The following is a 15,899-nucleotide window of genomic DNA, read 5'->3' as shown; positions in this document are numbered from 1 at the left end:
CCCGCCTCCGCCTGGCTCCGCCCCTCTTCCTCGGCGTCCGGCCCGGTCCCGCCCAGACTGCGAGCTAGTTGAGTAGACGCCGCGGCGCGGCCGGGACCCGCCCGGAGGCGCACTGAGCGAGCCACTGGCGGAGCCATGGCCGGCGAGGAAGACCGCGGGGACGGGGAGCCGGTATCAGTGGTGACCGTGCGGGTGCAGTACCTAGAGGACACCGACCCTTTCGCATGTGCCAACTTCCCGGAGCCGCGCCGGGCCCCCACCTGCAGCCTGGACGGGGCGCTGCCCCTGGGCGCGCAGATACCCGCGCTGCACCACCTGCTGGGGGCGCCGCTCAAGGTGAGGGGAGCCGGAGAAAGGTTGGGGGCGACCGAGGGTTCAGGGTCAGCGCCATGAAAGCCTTTGGGAGCCCCTCGAGGAGAGGCTGGAGCGGGTGCGCTCTTCGGGAAAGTTTTGGGCTGGGGACCCAAGGTACACGTTGCCCAGCTTGTGGGGAACGCCTCTCAAGTTGAGGGAAGCTGAAGAAGGGAGGATGGGAGCTTGTACTCTGCGGCACCCAGGCTGGCCCTCGAAATGAGGCCCACCTGGGGAGGCGCTCGGGGTCCGCTCGCTGCCAGTCTGCCTGGTTAACTGCTCTGGATAGGGTGGTGTGGGTGTTTGGGCGGTAGCGGACTTAGGAGACGGAGCTGGGGATAGACCAGCTTTCACCTGCTTCAGGTCAGGTGGGGGCGGGACCACGAGGAGGGCGGACCCGGGGCGGGCCACTGGAGGTGTCTGGAGGCTGGATTGGGTCCAGCCGGACAGAGTGTTGTCCTTGCCTGGTGAGGCCCGGCTGGGGAGTGCCGGTGGAGAAGAGTCTTCACGGGCTGAGGGGAGTTCCCGGGAAGCGGCCTGGCCCGGGACACCCCGAGCGCGGGAGGCTGCACTGGTGGAAGAGCCCTTTGAGTCACCGCCCCCACCGTCTCGTACAGCTGCCGCCGCCGGCCGTGAAGCTGGAAGGGAGGGAGCGGGCCGGGCTAATTTTAAACCGCCGGCCTGCCCTCGTTTGCCTGCACCCCAGAACCGACTCGTGCACAGTGCCGGGAGAGGCCCTTTTCCAGATGGCCCGCCCTACCTCCCCTCCTGCTCCCTGCGCTCAGCCCCCCGCAGGCAGCCTTTTCCGGCGCACTCGCAGGCACCCGGTTTCCGGGCCAGAACTCTGGGAGGCACACAATCACCTCCCGGGGTGCCTCGCTAGCCAGTCAGCACCAAGTGGTGAGGAAGAGAAGAGAGAGTTGGTGGAGGTGCCCTCCCCTGATCCCAGGCTTAGCTGGGCGCCGAGTTGCGCAAACTTGCCCCCCCCCCCGGGCCTGGGGTCTCCCCTGGAATGTGCCCCAGGCGCCAGGCCCCCAGCTTACATTCCTAGCGCTGCGGGCCTGCCCCGCCTCCGAGCGCGGGCGGGAGAAGTGCTGAGACTATTGGCCTGGGGAGTGGCGCGTGTCTGAGCAGAGCCCAGGCTTCAAGGACAAGGATTGAAGATAGCAGCACCTTGCCCTCTCCAGAGTTTTGATGCGACCCCTCCTTGTCCTGCCCTGTTCAAAGGGGCAAACTGAAGTGGACCTAAAAGAAGCACCTCTAGCCAGAGGCCACCTCCCATTCACAATGGGCTCTGGGGAGAGAGTGGTGCTGAACTGAGGCCAGGTTCCTGCCTCCAGGCTCCTGGAACTCCTAGTACTGAAATAAGCCTGGAGCACTACAGAGAACATAGTGTTCCTCCCACCCCCGACTCGAGGACAGAACTTAGCCCTAACACCCCTCTTCCCAGTTAGGGGCAAGTTTGGGAGGTCAGCTACAGGAAAAAGGATCAAAATTACCCCTTGCCTCTCCCCCTCATTTAGGGACCCATCACCACCACCCCTTCAACCAGGTGCTCTGCCCTCTGTTCTCTGCTCCCTAGCTGAGAGCTACGATAATGCGTTAAGTACCCCCCAACTCGGTCCTTCCTGGTCTCCCCACTTTCAGAACTCCCACCTGGTGTGCCTGAGGACTGCCATATCCCCCACAGGCAGACTATGGGGGCCTGCACACTGGGTTGCCACTGTGCTTGGAGCCAGGACTCCCTGGGGCTGGCAGCTCTGCCAGGAATGGTCAGATGCACTGTGATGTGCTCATCCCAAATATAAACTGTGACCACAGCCCCAGAATAGAAGGCCAGAGGAAGAAGGGCTGAGAATAGGGCAGGGGCAGGGACATCAGAGAGCTGAGGGAGGGGGAGCAGGGCTCCTCCTTGTAGGAAATGTCAACAGCTGGTCCCTCCCCTAGTCCTATAAGTGGGTGGCCCAGGGGCACAGACATGACTCAGGCCTGCTCCACAGCCCTCTAGAGGGGAGAGGTGGCCCAGAAACGCAGGCATCCCCATCCCAGGCTGTAGAGCAAAATAAGAGGGAGGGGTTCTGTGCTCACTGTTTCATCCTCTGCACAGTTATCCAGCAGGAGAACAGTTCACAGCCAAATGACCTCTGCCTCCCACTCTGGCCACTGACGCCCATCATCCCCCCATACCCTGCCCCTTCCCTGGGAATGTACAGAGGCCCAGCCCACTTTCCCTCTGTGGCTCCACCCACACACACCCCATTGGGCTGTGGCTTGCCTGTATAGTTCCCCTGGGGGCTTCCTTTTTAAATGTTTCAGAGCTCTCAGGTCTGAAAAGGCCTTGCTCATTTCCTCCCAGTCTAGGAGGAAGCTCCTGGCCACAGCCTCTGACTCATCTCCTGGCCCTGGGGGTGGGATAGGGGGTGTCCTGGCAGTGCCTTGGGTCATGTGTGGTGTCCCCAGGGAAACTCAGGAATATCTGTCTCCCCTCTGTGCCAGAGCCCAGGGACCTGCCCCTGCCCCAGGGGAGAACCTGGCCCTCTGGCCCTGCCTCATTTTTTTACCCAGAGCTGCACAGTCCCACCCTCCCTGCTACCCTGTCCCACTCTCCGTGCTACCCTTTGCCCTTCTGGGCCTGCCTCACGAGCCCCTCCCTGATATCCAAAGGCCCTGCCACATCTGGGATACCACAGACTCCTTTCTCCCTGGGCTCTGGGCAGAGGGACCTGGGTACTGCTCTGACCCTGATGCAAAGGCCAGATGAGCCCCCTATTCCTAGCAGCAGAGATAGCCCTAGAAATCTGTTCATTACCAGCAACTTTGTTTCCCCAACTGCTGCTAAACATTAGAGTGGAACAGGGGTGGTACTTGTTTCCTGACCTTGCCCATCCCTACTCCAGCCTCAGTTTATCCCTCAGGAGCAGTTGTGACAAAGGGGCTAAAGTGTGAACCTGACCTTCTGGGACAGGGACCAACTGGAGGGGTCCCAGAAGATTCTTAAGGGTAAGATGGGGTGCTCTGGTGATGAACTGAGCCCTTTCCTTTTTTGTTGTGGAGGTCTCTTTGGGAGCCTATAGAAGATTGTGATGTGGGCATGAGTCATGGTCTCCTCCCATCTTTCCCTGGGGCCAGCATGTCCAGTCTGTCCATTCTGGGTTGCAGCCTGGTAAGGGACCCGAACTTAGTCCTGGCAGAAGTACGCACTGTTACCCCAATGTGTATGATGTGCGTGTGTTCATTTGTGTTCCCTTGCTGGAACTAAGAGGACCAGTTTGGGGTATTTGCACAGTTCAGAAAGCTGAGGGGCGGTCTCCAGCCCTCACTCCACCTCCCCTGCAGGGTTCCCTGGAGCACTTCCAAAGTCCATTGGCCCAGGATCTAGGTCAGTTAGCCCTGGTTCCATTCAGCCTGGGGCAAATTCACAGAATTTCTGAGCCTTGGTTTCCTCACCTGTAAAAGGATTATCAGGAGAATCAAAGGAACCAGGCAGCCCAGTGTGTGACACAGAGGAGGCATAACAAATGTGGGCTTCCCTCCTCAAGACCCATTCATGTCATCTCATTCAGGAAGCCAAGGTCCAGTTGGAGACCCAAGATAAAAGGGAAGGAGGGTCATCAGAACACAGGGTCTTACATTTTTAGGAAAGGAGAAGAAAAAGGTAGTTAACAAATTATTTCCTAAAACAAGAGTCCTTCAGCATGTAATTCTGCACTTTTCTCCAACTTCCTTGCCCCTGGCATTCTCACTCGATTATACTGTTATGAAAAATATTGGGTAGTAGGCACCATGGTGTCCTAAGCTTGTAAAACCATATGTAACAAGTTGGTTTGGGCTGCCAGAAAAGCCTAGCCCAAGGAATCAAGAGAAAAGTGGGCTGGGGCAAGATAGGGGTAGGAGATTAAGAGGTACAAGCTACTATATATAAAATAAATAAGCTACAAGGATATATCGTCCAGCACAAGGAATATAGCCAATATTTTATAACAATTTTAAATGGAGTATAACTTTTTTTTTTTTCTTTTGGCCATGCTGCGCAGCTTGTGGGATCCTAGTTCCCTGACGACCAGGGATAGAGCGGGCCCAGGCGGTGAAAGCGCAGAGTCCTAACCACTGGACCGCCAGGGAATTCCCAAGTATAATCTTTAAAAATTGTGGATCACTATGTTGTACGACTGAAACTTATACAATATTGTAAATCAACTATACCTCAATAAATATAAACAAATAAATAAATAGAGAAAAGTGGGCTGGAGGCTGAAGCGAGGGGCTGAGCCTGGGAAGAGTGAGGGAGAGACTCCACCCCAAGACAAACATCAGAGAAGTGTGGAAGACAAGAGCCAGGAGGGAGTCCAACATGTGGGCCTACACTGACCCTGTGCTGACCCCAAGCACTGTCCTCAGGGACTAGGGTTTGGGCTTACGCCAGCCTGGCCCAGCCCCCGGGTGTGAGAAACAAAGCCCAGAGGTTTGGCACTCAGAAGGGTGACCCCAGGATGGATCTAGAGACTGTCATACAGAGTCAAGTAAGTCAGAAAGAGAAAAACAAATATCGTATATTAACGCATACATGTGGAACCTAGAAAAATGGTACAGATGAACCGGTTTGCAGGGCAGAAATAGAGACACAGATGTAGAGAACAAACGTATGGACACCAAGGGGGGAAAGTGGCAGGGGGTGGTGGTGATGGGATGCATTGGGAGATTGGGATTGACATATATACACTAATATGTATAAAACAGGTAACTAATATGAACCTGCTGTATAAAAAATAAAAATTAAAAAAAAAAAAGAAGGGTGACTCCAGGAAGGGGCCAGGGGTGTGAGGGACAAGCAATGCCCAGCTGGCAGGAAGTCTCCGCTCCTTGGAGCTTGCCTGACCCTGCTGCCCGCTCCATCTCCACCCAGGACAGACAGTTAAGAGTGGGGGGCATTGTCCCGGAGGCTTTGGGCTGGCTGTTACCTCTGGACCTCCTCCCCAGAAATGGGGCCCTGGCAGGATAAGACAGGTGAAGTGGCTAGGGAGCCACTGCTACCACCACAGAGGGAAAGGGGCTCATCTGAGGAGGCTGGGGGTGGTAGAGCATTCAGTCTTCAGGACCCTGCCCCAAATGGAGGCAGGTATTCTGGAAGGCGAGGGCCATGCTCAGCTCACTTGGAATTAGAGCCTGCAAGTGTGCGTGCAGGAGGGGAAGAGAGCTTGCTGGACCTGAGCTTTCTGTGGGTGTGCTTCTCACCTGTGTGTGGCCAGTAGCACATATATACCCTGCCTGACTGTATTCTTGGGTGTGTAAGCCACTCCCAGGTGGAATCTGCTCACTCCTCCAGTGTCTACCTTTACAGCACCCCACCCCTCCCCTTTCTTAGCACCCGTGGCGGTTGTGCTTCTACATTTATTTGTGGCCTTTTTCTGAGTCAGACCTGCCTGCCTCCCCAGCGGGGTTGGAAGACAGGGAAGGCAGAAGCAGTATCTTGTTCCCTGCTATGTCCTCAGCACCTAAAACCAGCCTGGTTCGTGACTATTTGAATGAATGAGCTATTCTATATGTGTGTGATTTGGGGGGTCTCTGAGGGTGTTTGTAACTTTGGGGGAAATATGTTTCTCTAGGGTCCCAGAGTCCTCCAGTCCAAGGCAGAAGGAGATGTAGCTGTGCCTGGCTGGGGGTGGGGTGGGTTGGCTGCTGAGTCACCATGTGGGAAGAGGAATCAGGAGGAATGTGGGGCTGCCCTCAGCTGAGCTGGCCCCGGACAAAGGACCCCAGCTCTGGGGCCTTGCTGCCCTATCTCAGGGCCCATTCCCAGTAGGCCCTGGAGAGGATGACTCTGCTCCCAGGGAGGGGAGAGAGGCCAGGCCTGCCCAAGGGAGGGCAGGCAGCCAAGCAGGAAGTGGGACAGAAAACAGGCTGGAGTGTTTGTCCCACGTCCCACGCAGGAGCCTGGGGGGTGGGAAGGAGTGGGAGGTGTGGGTGTCACCAAAGGGCCTTACAGGCTGAACTCAGGCTCTCAGGCATGAGCAGGGGTACTAAGCAGAGGAGGGGTAGGGGCAGGAGCTGGACTCCCTTAACGCCAGGGGACCAAGGGCAGCTGGAAGTCCTTGGGCTGGGTCCAGAGCAGGGCAGGGCTGACAGAACATCAAGACAAATGTTGGGGTTGACTTTCCCAGTAAGATGGAGACCAGAAGACACTCTGCCTCTCCAGAGGCGGGCTTTCCCTGGGCCTCTCAAGAAGCACCACCACTCAAGTCAAGGGAACTTTGCTGAGCGGGGCACACTGGCACTGTGCTACATGGTGGAGGCATCAGGGAGTGGCACGGTGCTGCCCTCAGACTCTCCAGAGTCACCTCACTAGGCTTCTCTACAGGCACTTCTCAAGGGGCCAAGAGTCATCCTGGTGGTGGGGAGCCAGCTCAGGGGGGTGGGAGACATGGGCAGCAGACTCATGGGTGGAGCACCTGACTTCCTGTTACAGTGCAGGTTCCAGGGACCCACTGTAGGCTGACTGAGTCAGACCCTAAAACCTGGTGTTTAATAGGCCTCTTGGAGGTCTCTGAGGTCCAGCTAGGACCATGGTGACTGTAGCCCACTTGGGGCAGGGCAAAGACCCTCAGGCTTGGAGGGACTGGGAGCCCTTCTCCTCACTATCTTAACTCGGGGAGACACACGTCCCCCTCTCAGCTGGGTTTGCGCCTCCCAGCATTCTTAACACTTTTCCCTGGGTGTTGAATGTTCACAGCTGCGAACTTCCTTGAAAGCAGGAACTTCCTCCTATTTTCTCTCCATTCCCCTTCCTCATTCATGTTCAGTAGCTCAACAACCATTTAGGGAGCACTTGCTGTGTGCTAAGTGCTGTGATAGGCTCTGCAGATATTGCATGGACAAGACAGACATGGTGCCTGAACCCAGAGAACACACAGTTAGTGGGGAAGGAGACTAGTGTCTAGGACGTGATAATGCTGTGTGTAAGGCCTAAGAGGAGGGTACACACAAGGGCTGGAGGGATTTGCATGGCATTGGCCAGAGGAGTCCAGGAAGGCTTTCCAAAAAAGCATTATCTGGGAATTCCCTGGCGGTCCAGTGGTTAGGACTCCACGCTTTCACTGCCAAGGGCGCGGGTTCTATCCCTGGTCAGGGAACTAAGATCCCACAAGCCGCGTGGCGTGGCAAAAAAAAAAAAAGCAAAGCATTATCTAATCTGAAACCTAAAGAATGGGTAGGTATGAGCCAGGAGAAAGCTCTTTGAGCCACATGGGCTTTGCACATAGTAGGCCCATGAGAAATGACTGCTGAAGGAATGCATGGCTGCACCGCAGGCCCTTGTGTGCCTCTGCCAGCACCCTGAGTGGGAGGTAGGGGGTCATGGGGTCTCCATATGTACTCCTGCCACCTCTTCCCCAGCCCTGACAGCTGTTCCCTTTGCCCCCAGCTAGAGGACTGTGCCCTGCAAGTGTCTCCGTCTGGATACTACCTGGACCCTGAGCTGTCCCTAGAAGAGCAGCGGGAGATGCTGGAGGGCTTCTTTGAAGAGATCAGGTCAGAGCTGATGGGGCCAGGAACGCTAGGCTGGCTCCCACCCTTGCCCCCATGCTGGAGGGGCTGGCTCAGGTGTCAGCAGCCAAGACACTTGATCTCTAGCCAGGGCTGTGGGTCTCCTCCTACCACCCCAGGGAACTGTGCCAGGGGAATCCCAAGGCCTGGCCAGTGTTACCTGCTGCCTGGGTTGGGGGTGGGGGCTCTCCTACATACCTGAGATGCCTGTGTTCTTCAAACCCTCCTATCTGGACAACCCTTTGGCTTGGAGAAGCAGCTGGGGAGAAAGGAGCTGTGGCCAGGTTTTGGCTGCCTTGGTGTGGGTGGAGGGACCCCGAGGAATGGGCTGGGAGCTGCTGACTGGGCTACTTGATTCCAGCAAAGGGCGGAAGCCTACTCTGATCCTGCGGACCCAGCTCTCTCTCAGAGTCAATGCCATCTTAGGTGAGTGTGTGAGGATATCAGCGTCCAGCGCCTCCCCCCCCCCCCACCCCCCCGCCCCGGTTGTCTCAGTTTGTTTCAGGCCTGTGCTGGACAGCAGACAGAGCAGATGGGAGACGGGATGTGCGACTCCTCCCATTCCTATCCTGACCTCTTCTTCCAGGGCAGCTGCTAGACTGCGGTCGGGCTTGCCCAGAGTCAGGGAGTGGAGGAGGAGGTGGGGGTTCAAGAGTACTAGAAGATTCTTTGATGGGGGGTTGTGGTTGCGTCCCAGTAGAAGGGGGTGGGGGGCTTGTGGTGTGTCCCCTTGAGGTTTCCATGCCCACCTACGTCTTGCAGAAAAGTTGTATGGTTCCAGTGGCCCTGAGCTCCGCCGCTCCCTCTTCTCACTAAAGCAGATCTTCCAGGTGAGGCCCGGAGGTGGGCTGGGGGTGGGCATCCAGGCTGAGCCTCCCCCCACTAAACTCCCCCATGGTGCCCGCAGGAGGACAAGGACCTGGTGCCTGAATTCGTGCACTCGGAGGGGCTGAGTTGCCTAATCCATGTGGGCGCTGCTGCCGACCACAACTACCAGAGCTATATCCTCCGAGGTCAGCCTCACCCCCTCCCCCATGACCCCTGCCTTCAGTGACCGCTTACTGACCTCTTCTTGTCCCTGTGTCCCCAGCACTAGGCCAGCTGATGCTTTTTGTGGATGGGATGCTGGGGGTGGTGGCCCATAGTGAGACCGTGCAGTGGCTGTACACACTGTGTGCCAGCCTGGTAAGTGGCCCTCCACCCAGCCATGCACCCTTTTCCCACTGCCTCTCTCTGGGCCTCAGTTTCCTCTTCTGCAAAGTGGTCTGGAATGGAGGGGGTCTGTGGCCCCTCTAAGCCTCAAAGGCACTTCAGTACCTGGGCCTAGAGATGGCTCTTTCTGCCTAGACTCTTCTCTCTGGGTCCAGCCCCAGGAGCCCTTCCCCCTCCCCACCAGGAGCCAGCACAGGTCTGGCCCAAGCCCCACTCATGTATGGTGACCCCTTCCCCCCAGTCCCGCTTGGTGGTGAAGACAGCCCTGAAGCTGCTGCTGGTGTTTGTGGAATACTCTGAGAGCAACGCACCACTGTTCATCCGTGCAGTCAACTCTGTGGCCAGCACCACGGGTCAGAAACTGTCCCTCCCTCCTCCACTGCTCAGAGCCCTCTCTCCTACTTGTTCCCATATGACTGCTCCCTATCTGGGTGACAGGTGCTCTTCCATGGGCCAATTTGGTGTCCATCCTGGAGGAGAAGAATGGCGCTGACCCCGAGTTGCTGGTGTACACTGTCACCCTCATCAACAAGGTGGGATAGGGGGAGCAAAGGGGGAACCATGTGCCATTCTGGGCCCCTCAGGCTCTTGACTTCTGGTCTCCATCAGCTTTAGCCTTGCCGTCCTATCCCCACCCTCCAGACTCTGGCAGCGCTCCCGGATCAGGACTCCTTCTATGACGTGACGGATGCACTGGAGCAGCAGGGCATGGAGGCACTGGTCCAGCGCCACTTGGGCACCGCGGGCACTGACGTCGACCTGCGCGCCCAGCTTATGCTCTATGAGGTGGGCAGGGCGGGCTGGGCTGTCAGGGCCGGCTGGGCTGTCAGGGCCCGAAGGCAGGAGAGAGGAGGGGAGGGAGGGAGGCCGTTCTCCAGTGCCCCACCCCACCTACTTGGGCCTCAGTCGCTCCCATCTGGGCTCAACTCTCCTAGAGCGCCCTGCGGTTGGAGGATGGGGACATCGAAGAAGCCGTCGCAGGTGGGCGACGCATCACCCGTCGAAAGCCTTCCTCAGAGGAGGGCAAGAGGATCCGCCGATCTCTAGAAGTGCGCTCCCCGGAGCCTGGGTAAGAATGAACTGCCTCGGCGGAGGCGGAGGGGTGGATCCGCCAGGAGGAGCCCTGCCTCCTGACAGGCCACACCTCCAGCTCCACAGGCCCCGCCTCACCAGTAGCCTCCACCTCCTCCTCCGCCAGCCCTGCCTTGCCGACCGGCCCCACCTCCAGCCCCGTGGGCCCTGTCTCTGGCCTCCATACCACCTTGAGCCTCTTTCCTACCATCTCCGTGATGCCCTCACCCGACAGCTCCTGCGAGAGGAGCATCTACAAGTAAGTAGGGAGATAGAGGCTGTCCCGGGAGTCTTTTCTACAACTGTCCCTCCACTCTGCGCCCCTCCACGGGCCCTCCGCCTCCTCTGCCCAAACTTCTCTGCCCAAACGCGTGCTTTCTTTCTCTTTCTTTCCAGACTTCACCAAACTGCTCCTGTTTGGTAAGTGACTGCTGGGGGGTGGGGTTCGGCTCTGACTGGACCTCCTCCTCCTGCGGCTTCTCTTCTTCTTTCTGGCATTCTGCGTGTTTTGTCAATGTCATCTGTCGCTCTACCCCCTTCTGTCTTTGTTTCTCTGTCACTGTCTCTGACTCTCCTGTTTTGCTCTGTCTTTGTCTTTTACTGCACCCTGTCCTGCGTCATGTCGGTCTCTCCCCTCCACTTCCAGTTTCCTCACATCATGCCTCCCCAACTCCCTCCTCTTCCCACTGTGGCTGGGAAGGAACCCCTGATATCACTGCCCAGCTCTGTGTGGGTGTGAGCAACTGGGCTTTGGGGTGGAGCACATACCACAATTACCATTTCTTCCTCTCATTCCCCCCTACCCAGGGCCCGTGAGAGCCCATCTGTCCCCCAGTTCCCTACTGGGCAGGCCAGGCTGGAGTAAGTACAGAGGCCAGCCTGCCAGGCCTGCCATGTGCTCAGGGCTTCAGCATTGCTTCCCCCAGCAGGGGTTCCATGTGCCTGATGCAGCCAGAGCTGGGGGACTCTCCCAGACTTATGTGTCCTCGGTTACCCAAGGACTAAGCACTGGGGAACAGTTCACCGGGATCATAGAGGTCCCAGTGCTTTAACAGTGACACCTTAACAGCTTTGATCAGTGATGAGGATGCGGACTCCCAACCTGGAGCCGATTCTCCTGTGTCCTCAGCCCAGGATTAAGGCTGGGAGGGGATCTAGGGTGCTGTGTGGTGCGGAGGTGGAGGAGCAACCTCCGTCTAAGGGAAGGACAGAGACTGAGTGCCAACAGAAGCTGGAGGGGCCAAAAAAGAGATGGGATCACCTTTATTACTTCAACATAAACTGAGTGCCTTTCGTTTACCAGGCCCTTTTCTGGGCATAGGCCATAGCTCTCAGAAGCTGCTAGACATGCCAAGGGAGGGACAGCCTGGTGTGCCCATTGGGACAGCTATCCCCTCCCCCTGCTCTAAGGATCCTTGTCTAGAATCAGAACAGTGAGCGTGAACAGCAGCAAGGTTGCAAGTTAGATGTTAAGTAGAACTTTTCCCCGTATGTTGACCTGGGAATACTGGGTTGGTAGTGACCCTCCCCAGATGTGGAAGACTGAACAGGGGCTGGCCTTTGTGGGGGTGGGGCAGGTCCTGGGTCTGCTCAGCGCATGGACTGTTCCCTGTGTGTCTGTGTGTGCCTGCAATTAGGGGCAGTGCCCAGGGGCCCAGCAAGGCATGTGCACCACCCTGGGCTGGGGTGTGTCAGACACCCTCACTGACAAGTCCCTCCCCCCAGAGCCCGGTTCCTGGAGAATGTAGCAGCAGCAGAAACAGAAAAGCAGGCTGCGCTGGCCCAGGGCCAGGCAGAGACATTGGCTGGAGCCATGCCCGATGATGTCGATGGACACCCAGGTGAGCAGGTGGGTGGGCAGAATCCACCCATGTTGCCCTGTTGCTCCACAGAGGACGTGACACTGACGGCTGTTTCCCTTTTTCTAGACACCCAAGAATTACGGGGCTCCCCAGAACCAGCCCCTGCACCCGGAACACCCCAGAGCGCTGCCCCTCAAATCCTGCTCTGTACTCAGCACAGCCTCGAGCCAGAGCCCAAGGAGCCATTGGCCCCACCAAGCCCCAAGGCTGAGCCTGTCCGGGAGCTCCCTACCAGCGTACCCAGCCTCTGCATTGGGGACCTGGACTTCTCAGATCTGGGGGAGGATGAAGACCAGGACGTGCTGAACACGGAGTCTGTGGAGGCGGGGAAAGGGGTCCCGCCCCTGCCGCCCCCGCTCCCGGGAGGCCCCCCACCTCCTCCGCCCCCACCCCCCCCACCAATCAAAAGCCCCTTCCCACCACCACCCCCAGCTGCCGCTCTTCCCCCCTCAGCACCTGATGGCCTAGCCCTCCCCACCAAGAGGAAGACAGTAAAACTCTTCTGGCGGGAGCTAAAGCTGGCTGGGGTCCATGGAGGCTCTGGCAGCCGCTTTGGGCCCTGCCCCACCCTGTGGGCCTCACTAGAGCCTGTCTCGGTGGATACAGCCCGGCTAGAACACCTGTTCGAGTCCCGTGCCAAGGACGTGCTGCCTTCCAAGGTAAACGTGCCCTCGTCTGCAAGGTAACCCTAGGGGAGAGAGGAGGCAATCAGAGCTCAAGCGTCTGAACTGCTGGGGCTGCCACTCATTTCCCACATGGGGAAACCGAGGCAAACAACGGAATAGCGACTTGTCTGAGGTCCTTCAGTAAGAATTCAGCCCAACCCTAACTAGTGTCTAAGCCCATCCCAAGGCCTTACACATCCCAGATCCCTGGCTGTGGGGTAATCCCACCATTTAGCCATTCAGAGTGGGGCCTTGGTGTGCCCTCTTAGATTGTTGCCCCAGTTAGACCCTTTCCCAATCTTACACTGCCCTTTGCCCAATTTCAAAGAAAGCTGGTGAGGGCCGCCGCACAGTGACCACCGTGCTGGACCCCAAGCGCAGCAACGCCATCAACATCGGCCTAACCACGCTGCCACCTGTGCACGTCATTAAGGCTGCCCTGCTCAACTTTGATGAGTTTGCTGTCAGCAAGGATGGCATTGAGGTAGGGATACCCAGCTAAGGGTGCAGCAAGTCCGGCCCTCTCCTTTGGTCAGTGGGCATTTCCTGTCCCTCCAGTGGTGAGCACGGGCTTGGCATTTCCCCAGACTCTGGGGCTGCCCCAGATGACCTAGGGAGGAGTCAAGACCAATACGTGAGGCCTCAGGCCAGCACTGAGTGGCCTATGTGGGCCGTTGGGTGCATTCTCAGAAGCTACTGACCATGATGCCCACAGAGGAGGAGCGGCAGAAGATCGAGGAGGCCCAGCTGGCCAATCCTGACATACCCCTGGGCCCAGCCGAAAACTTCCTGATGACTCTCGCTTCCATCAGGGGCCTGGCTGCCCGCCTACAACTCTGGGCCTTCAAGCTGGATTATGACAGCATGGAGCGGGTACCTGGGTCATGGGATGGGACAGGCAGTGGGGACAGGTGAGCATGATGACCACGTAGTCTGAGTCCCTGGTCTCCCACACCAGGAAATTGCAGAGCCACTGTTTGACCTGAAAGTGGGCATGCAACAGCTGGTGCAAAATGCCACCTTCCACTGCATCCTGGCCACCCTGCTGGCTGTGGGCAACTTCCTCAACGGCTCCCAGGTGAGCTGAGAGCACATGAGGGCAGGGGCTAGGGCTCTGGAGCCAGCCAGGCTCAGGCTCAGGCTCAGACGGGGTCCTTTCAGAGCAGCGGCTTTGAGCTGAGCTACCTGGAGAAGGTGTCAGAGGTGAAAGACACGGTGCGCCGACAGTCACTGCTGCATCATCTCTGCTCCCTGGTGCTCCAGACCCGGCCTGATTCCTCTGACCTCTACTCAGAAATTCCTGCCCTGATCCGCTGTGCCAAGGTCAGCACCTGCCAGAGGCTTGATTAAGACTGGCCGTGGCATGAGGGAGCACTGCTTCTCTCCCTCTCCGAGTGGGCTGCTGGGCCAGGGCTTGCTTAGGCTACAGGCGTGCGCGTGGGCTGTGTCCTCTGCCAGAAACTCTTTCTTCTATTGGCATGGCTACACCTACTCTGTCTTTAGGTCTGTTTAGCTGCCACTTATCCCAAGAAACCTTCTCCGTTCTCCACTGCATCAAATGGACTTGTCTGTCTCTTGCATCAGACTGTGAGCTTTTGGAGGGCAGGGGCCAGATCTCGGCTGTGTCCTCAGGGCCCAGGCTAGTCAGCCCAGCACAGAGGCAGCTCAGGCGGTGTCTTTCTGTGGGGGGACAGCATGTGTACTCCCTGCTTTTCCAGGTGGACTTTGAGCAGCTGACTGAGAACCTGGGGCAGCTGGAGCGCCGAAGCCGGGCAGCCGAAGAGAGCCTGCGGAGCTTGTCCAAGCACGAGCTGGCTCCAGCCCTGCGTGCCCGCCTCACCCACTTCCTGTCCCATTGTACCCGCCGTGTTGCCATGCTGAGGGTCGTGCACCGCCGTGTCTGCAACAGGTGGGGGCGTGGGCCAGAGAGAGGCAGGACCGCCACCACCATCCCTCAAACCCCAAGCAGGACTCACCACTCCTCCCCACCCCAACCTGGCTAGGTTCCACGCCTTCCTGCTGTACCTGGGGTACACAGCGCAGGCAGCCCGTGAGGCGCGCATCATGCAGTTCTGCCACACGCTGCGGGAGTTCGCACTGGAGTATCGGACTTGCCGGGACCGGGTGCTGCAGCAGCAGCAGAAGCGGGCCACGTACCGCGAGCGCAACAAGACCCGGGGACGCATGATCACCGAGGTGGGTGTCCCTTCCGGGTCTTGACTGCCACCCCCATGGTTTTCTTCCTCTGCTCCCAACCCACCCCTTTCCTCTCTCCAGACAGAGAAGTTCTCAGGTGTGGCGGCTGGGGAAACCACCAGCAACCCATCTATCCCAGTGGCTGTGAGCAGTGGGCCAGGAGAGGGTGATGCCGACAGTCACGCCAGCATGAAGAGTCTGCTGGCCAGCAAGCCCGAGGACACCACACATGGCCGCCGCAGCAGAGGTGGGACCTACGGCCGCTGGGGGCAGTGGGCTCTGGGGCCGCTTTGGCCTCACCTCCCTATCTATCTATCTGGCTCCCTCAGGCATGGTCCAGAGCAGCTCCCCAGTCATGCCCACAGCAGTGGGGCCCTGCACTGTACCCCCAGAAGAACCTCCAGGCTCCAGTTTACCCAGTGACACTTCAGATGAGATCATGGACCTGCTGGTGCAGTCAGTGACCAAGAGCAGTCCTCGTGCCTTAGCTGCTCGGGAACGCAAGCGTTCCCGTGGCAACCGCAAGTCTTGTGAGTATTCCCCACACACCCACTGCCCACCTTAACCCCATCAACCCCCTCCAACCCTGCTCTGTCCTTGCAGTGAGACGGACGTTGAAGAGCGGGCTCGGAGAGGACCTGGTACAGGCACTAGGACTGAGCAAGGGTCCTGGCCTGGAAGTGTGAAGGTGCTGCCTCCACGATACCTATCTATCTGGGCCCCAGTCTGCAGTGCAGGAGACTATGGTGAGGAGGGACCAGAGCACAATTCTGGGCCTCCTCTCAACTCGAGGGCCACTCTGTGCCCGTGGCCAGTGCCGTGAGCAGTATTAGCTGTGTGTGCCTGTGTGAGTGTGCGTGTGCATGTATGAGCTCCCTGGACACGTGGAACATAATAAAGTTTCCCTAGCCAATCCAAGAGCCTTTTTCTTCTTTCAAAGTACCCACCACGCTGAGCCTGTAGCAGAAGGAAAATACCAAAGGACTGGCTGTTCCTGCCTTAC

The 15,899-nt window shown here is 58.1% G+C and overlaps 1 protein-coding gene across 4 annotated transcripts; it reads left to right on the top strand.

Moving 5' to 3' along the window:
- Positions 1 to 50: 50 nt before the first annotated feature.
- On the top strand, positions 51 to 15,809 carry FHOD1 (formin homology 2 domain containing 1). 4 transcript variants are annotated; one of them, XM_082439566.1, is made up of 25 exons: positions 202 to 336; positions 3,267 to 3,351; positions 7,769 to 7,875; positions 8,252 to 8,316; positions 8,653 to 8,720; positions 8,798 to 8,903; positions 8,981 to 9,075; positions 9,344 to 9,455; positions 9,541 to 9,635; positions 9,745 to 9,888; positions 10,038 to 10,171; positions 10,253 to 10,432; positions 10,570 to 10,593; positions 10,981 to 11,034; positions 11,899 to 12,014; positions 12,102 to 12,694; positions 13,029 to 13,184; positions 13,391 to 13,573; positions 13,659 to 13,778; positions 13,862 to 14,023; positions 14,419 to 14,609; positions 14,704 to 14,896; positions 14,978 to 15,143; positions 15,226 to 15,426; positions 15,500 to 15,809. In XM_082439566.1, exons 3-25 carry the CDS (start codon positions 7,847 to 7,849, stop codon positions 15,580 to 15,582), a joined length of 3,270 nt encoding a protein of 1,089 aa, XP_082295692.1. In that variant the 5' UTR covers positions 202 to 336; positions 3,267 to 3,351; positions 7,769 to 7,846; the 3' UTR covers positions 15,583 to 15,809. The 4 variants fall into 4 exon arrangements, with proteins under 4 accessions (XP_082295690.1, XP_082295691.1, XP_082295692.1 ...); XM_082439567.1 differs by having other exon boundaries at positions 3,249 to 3,351; XM_082439564.1 differs by lacking the exon at positions 3,267 to 3,351 and having other exon boundaries at positions 51 to 336.
- Positions 15,810 to 15,899: the final 90 nt, after the last annotated feature.

This window comes from Balaenoptera physalus, assembly GCF_965194825.1.
Source record: "Balaenoptera physalus genome assembly, chromosome: 19".
Classification (NCBI taxonomy): domain Eukaryota; kingdom Metazoa; phylum Chordata; class Mammalia; order Artiodactyla; family Balaenopteridae; genus Balaenoptera; species Balaenoptera physalus.
The sequence above is the reverse complement of the archived record's forward strand: the minus strand, read 5'-3'. Positions and strand labels throughout refer to the sequence as shown.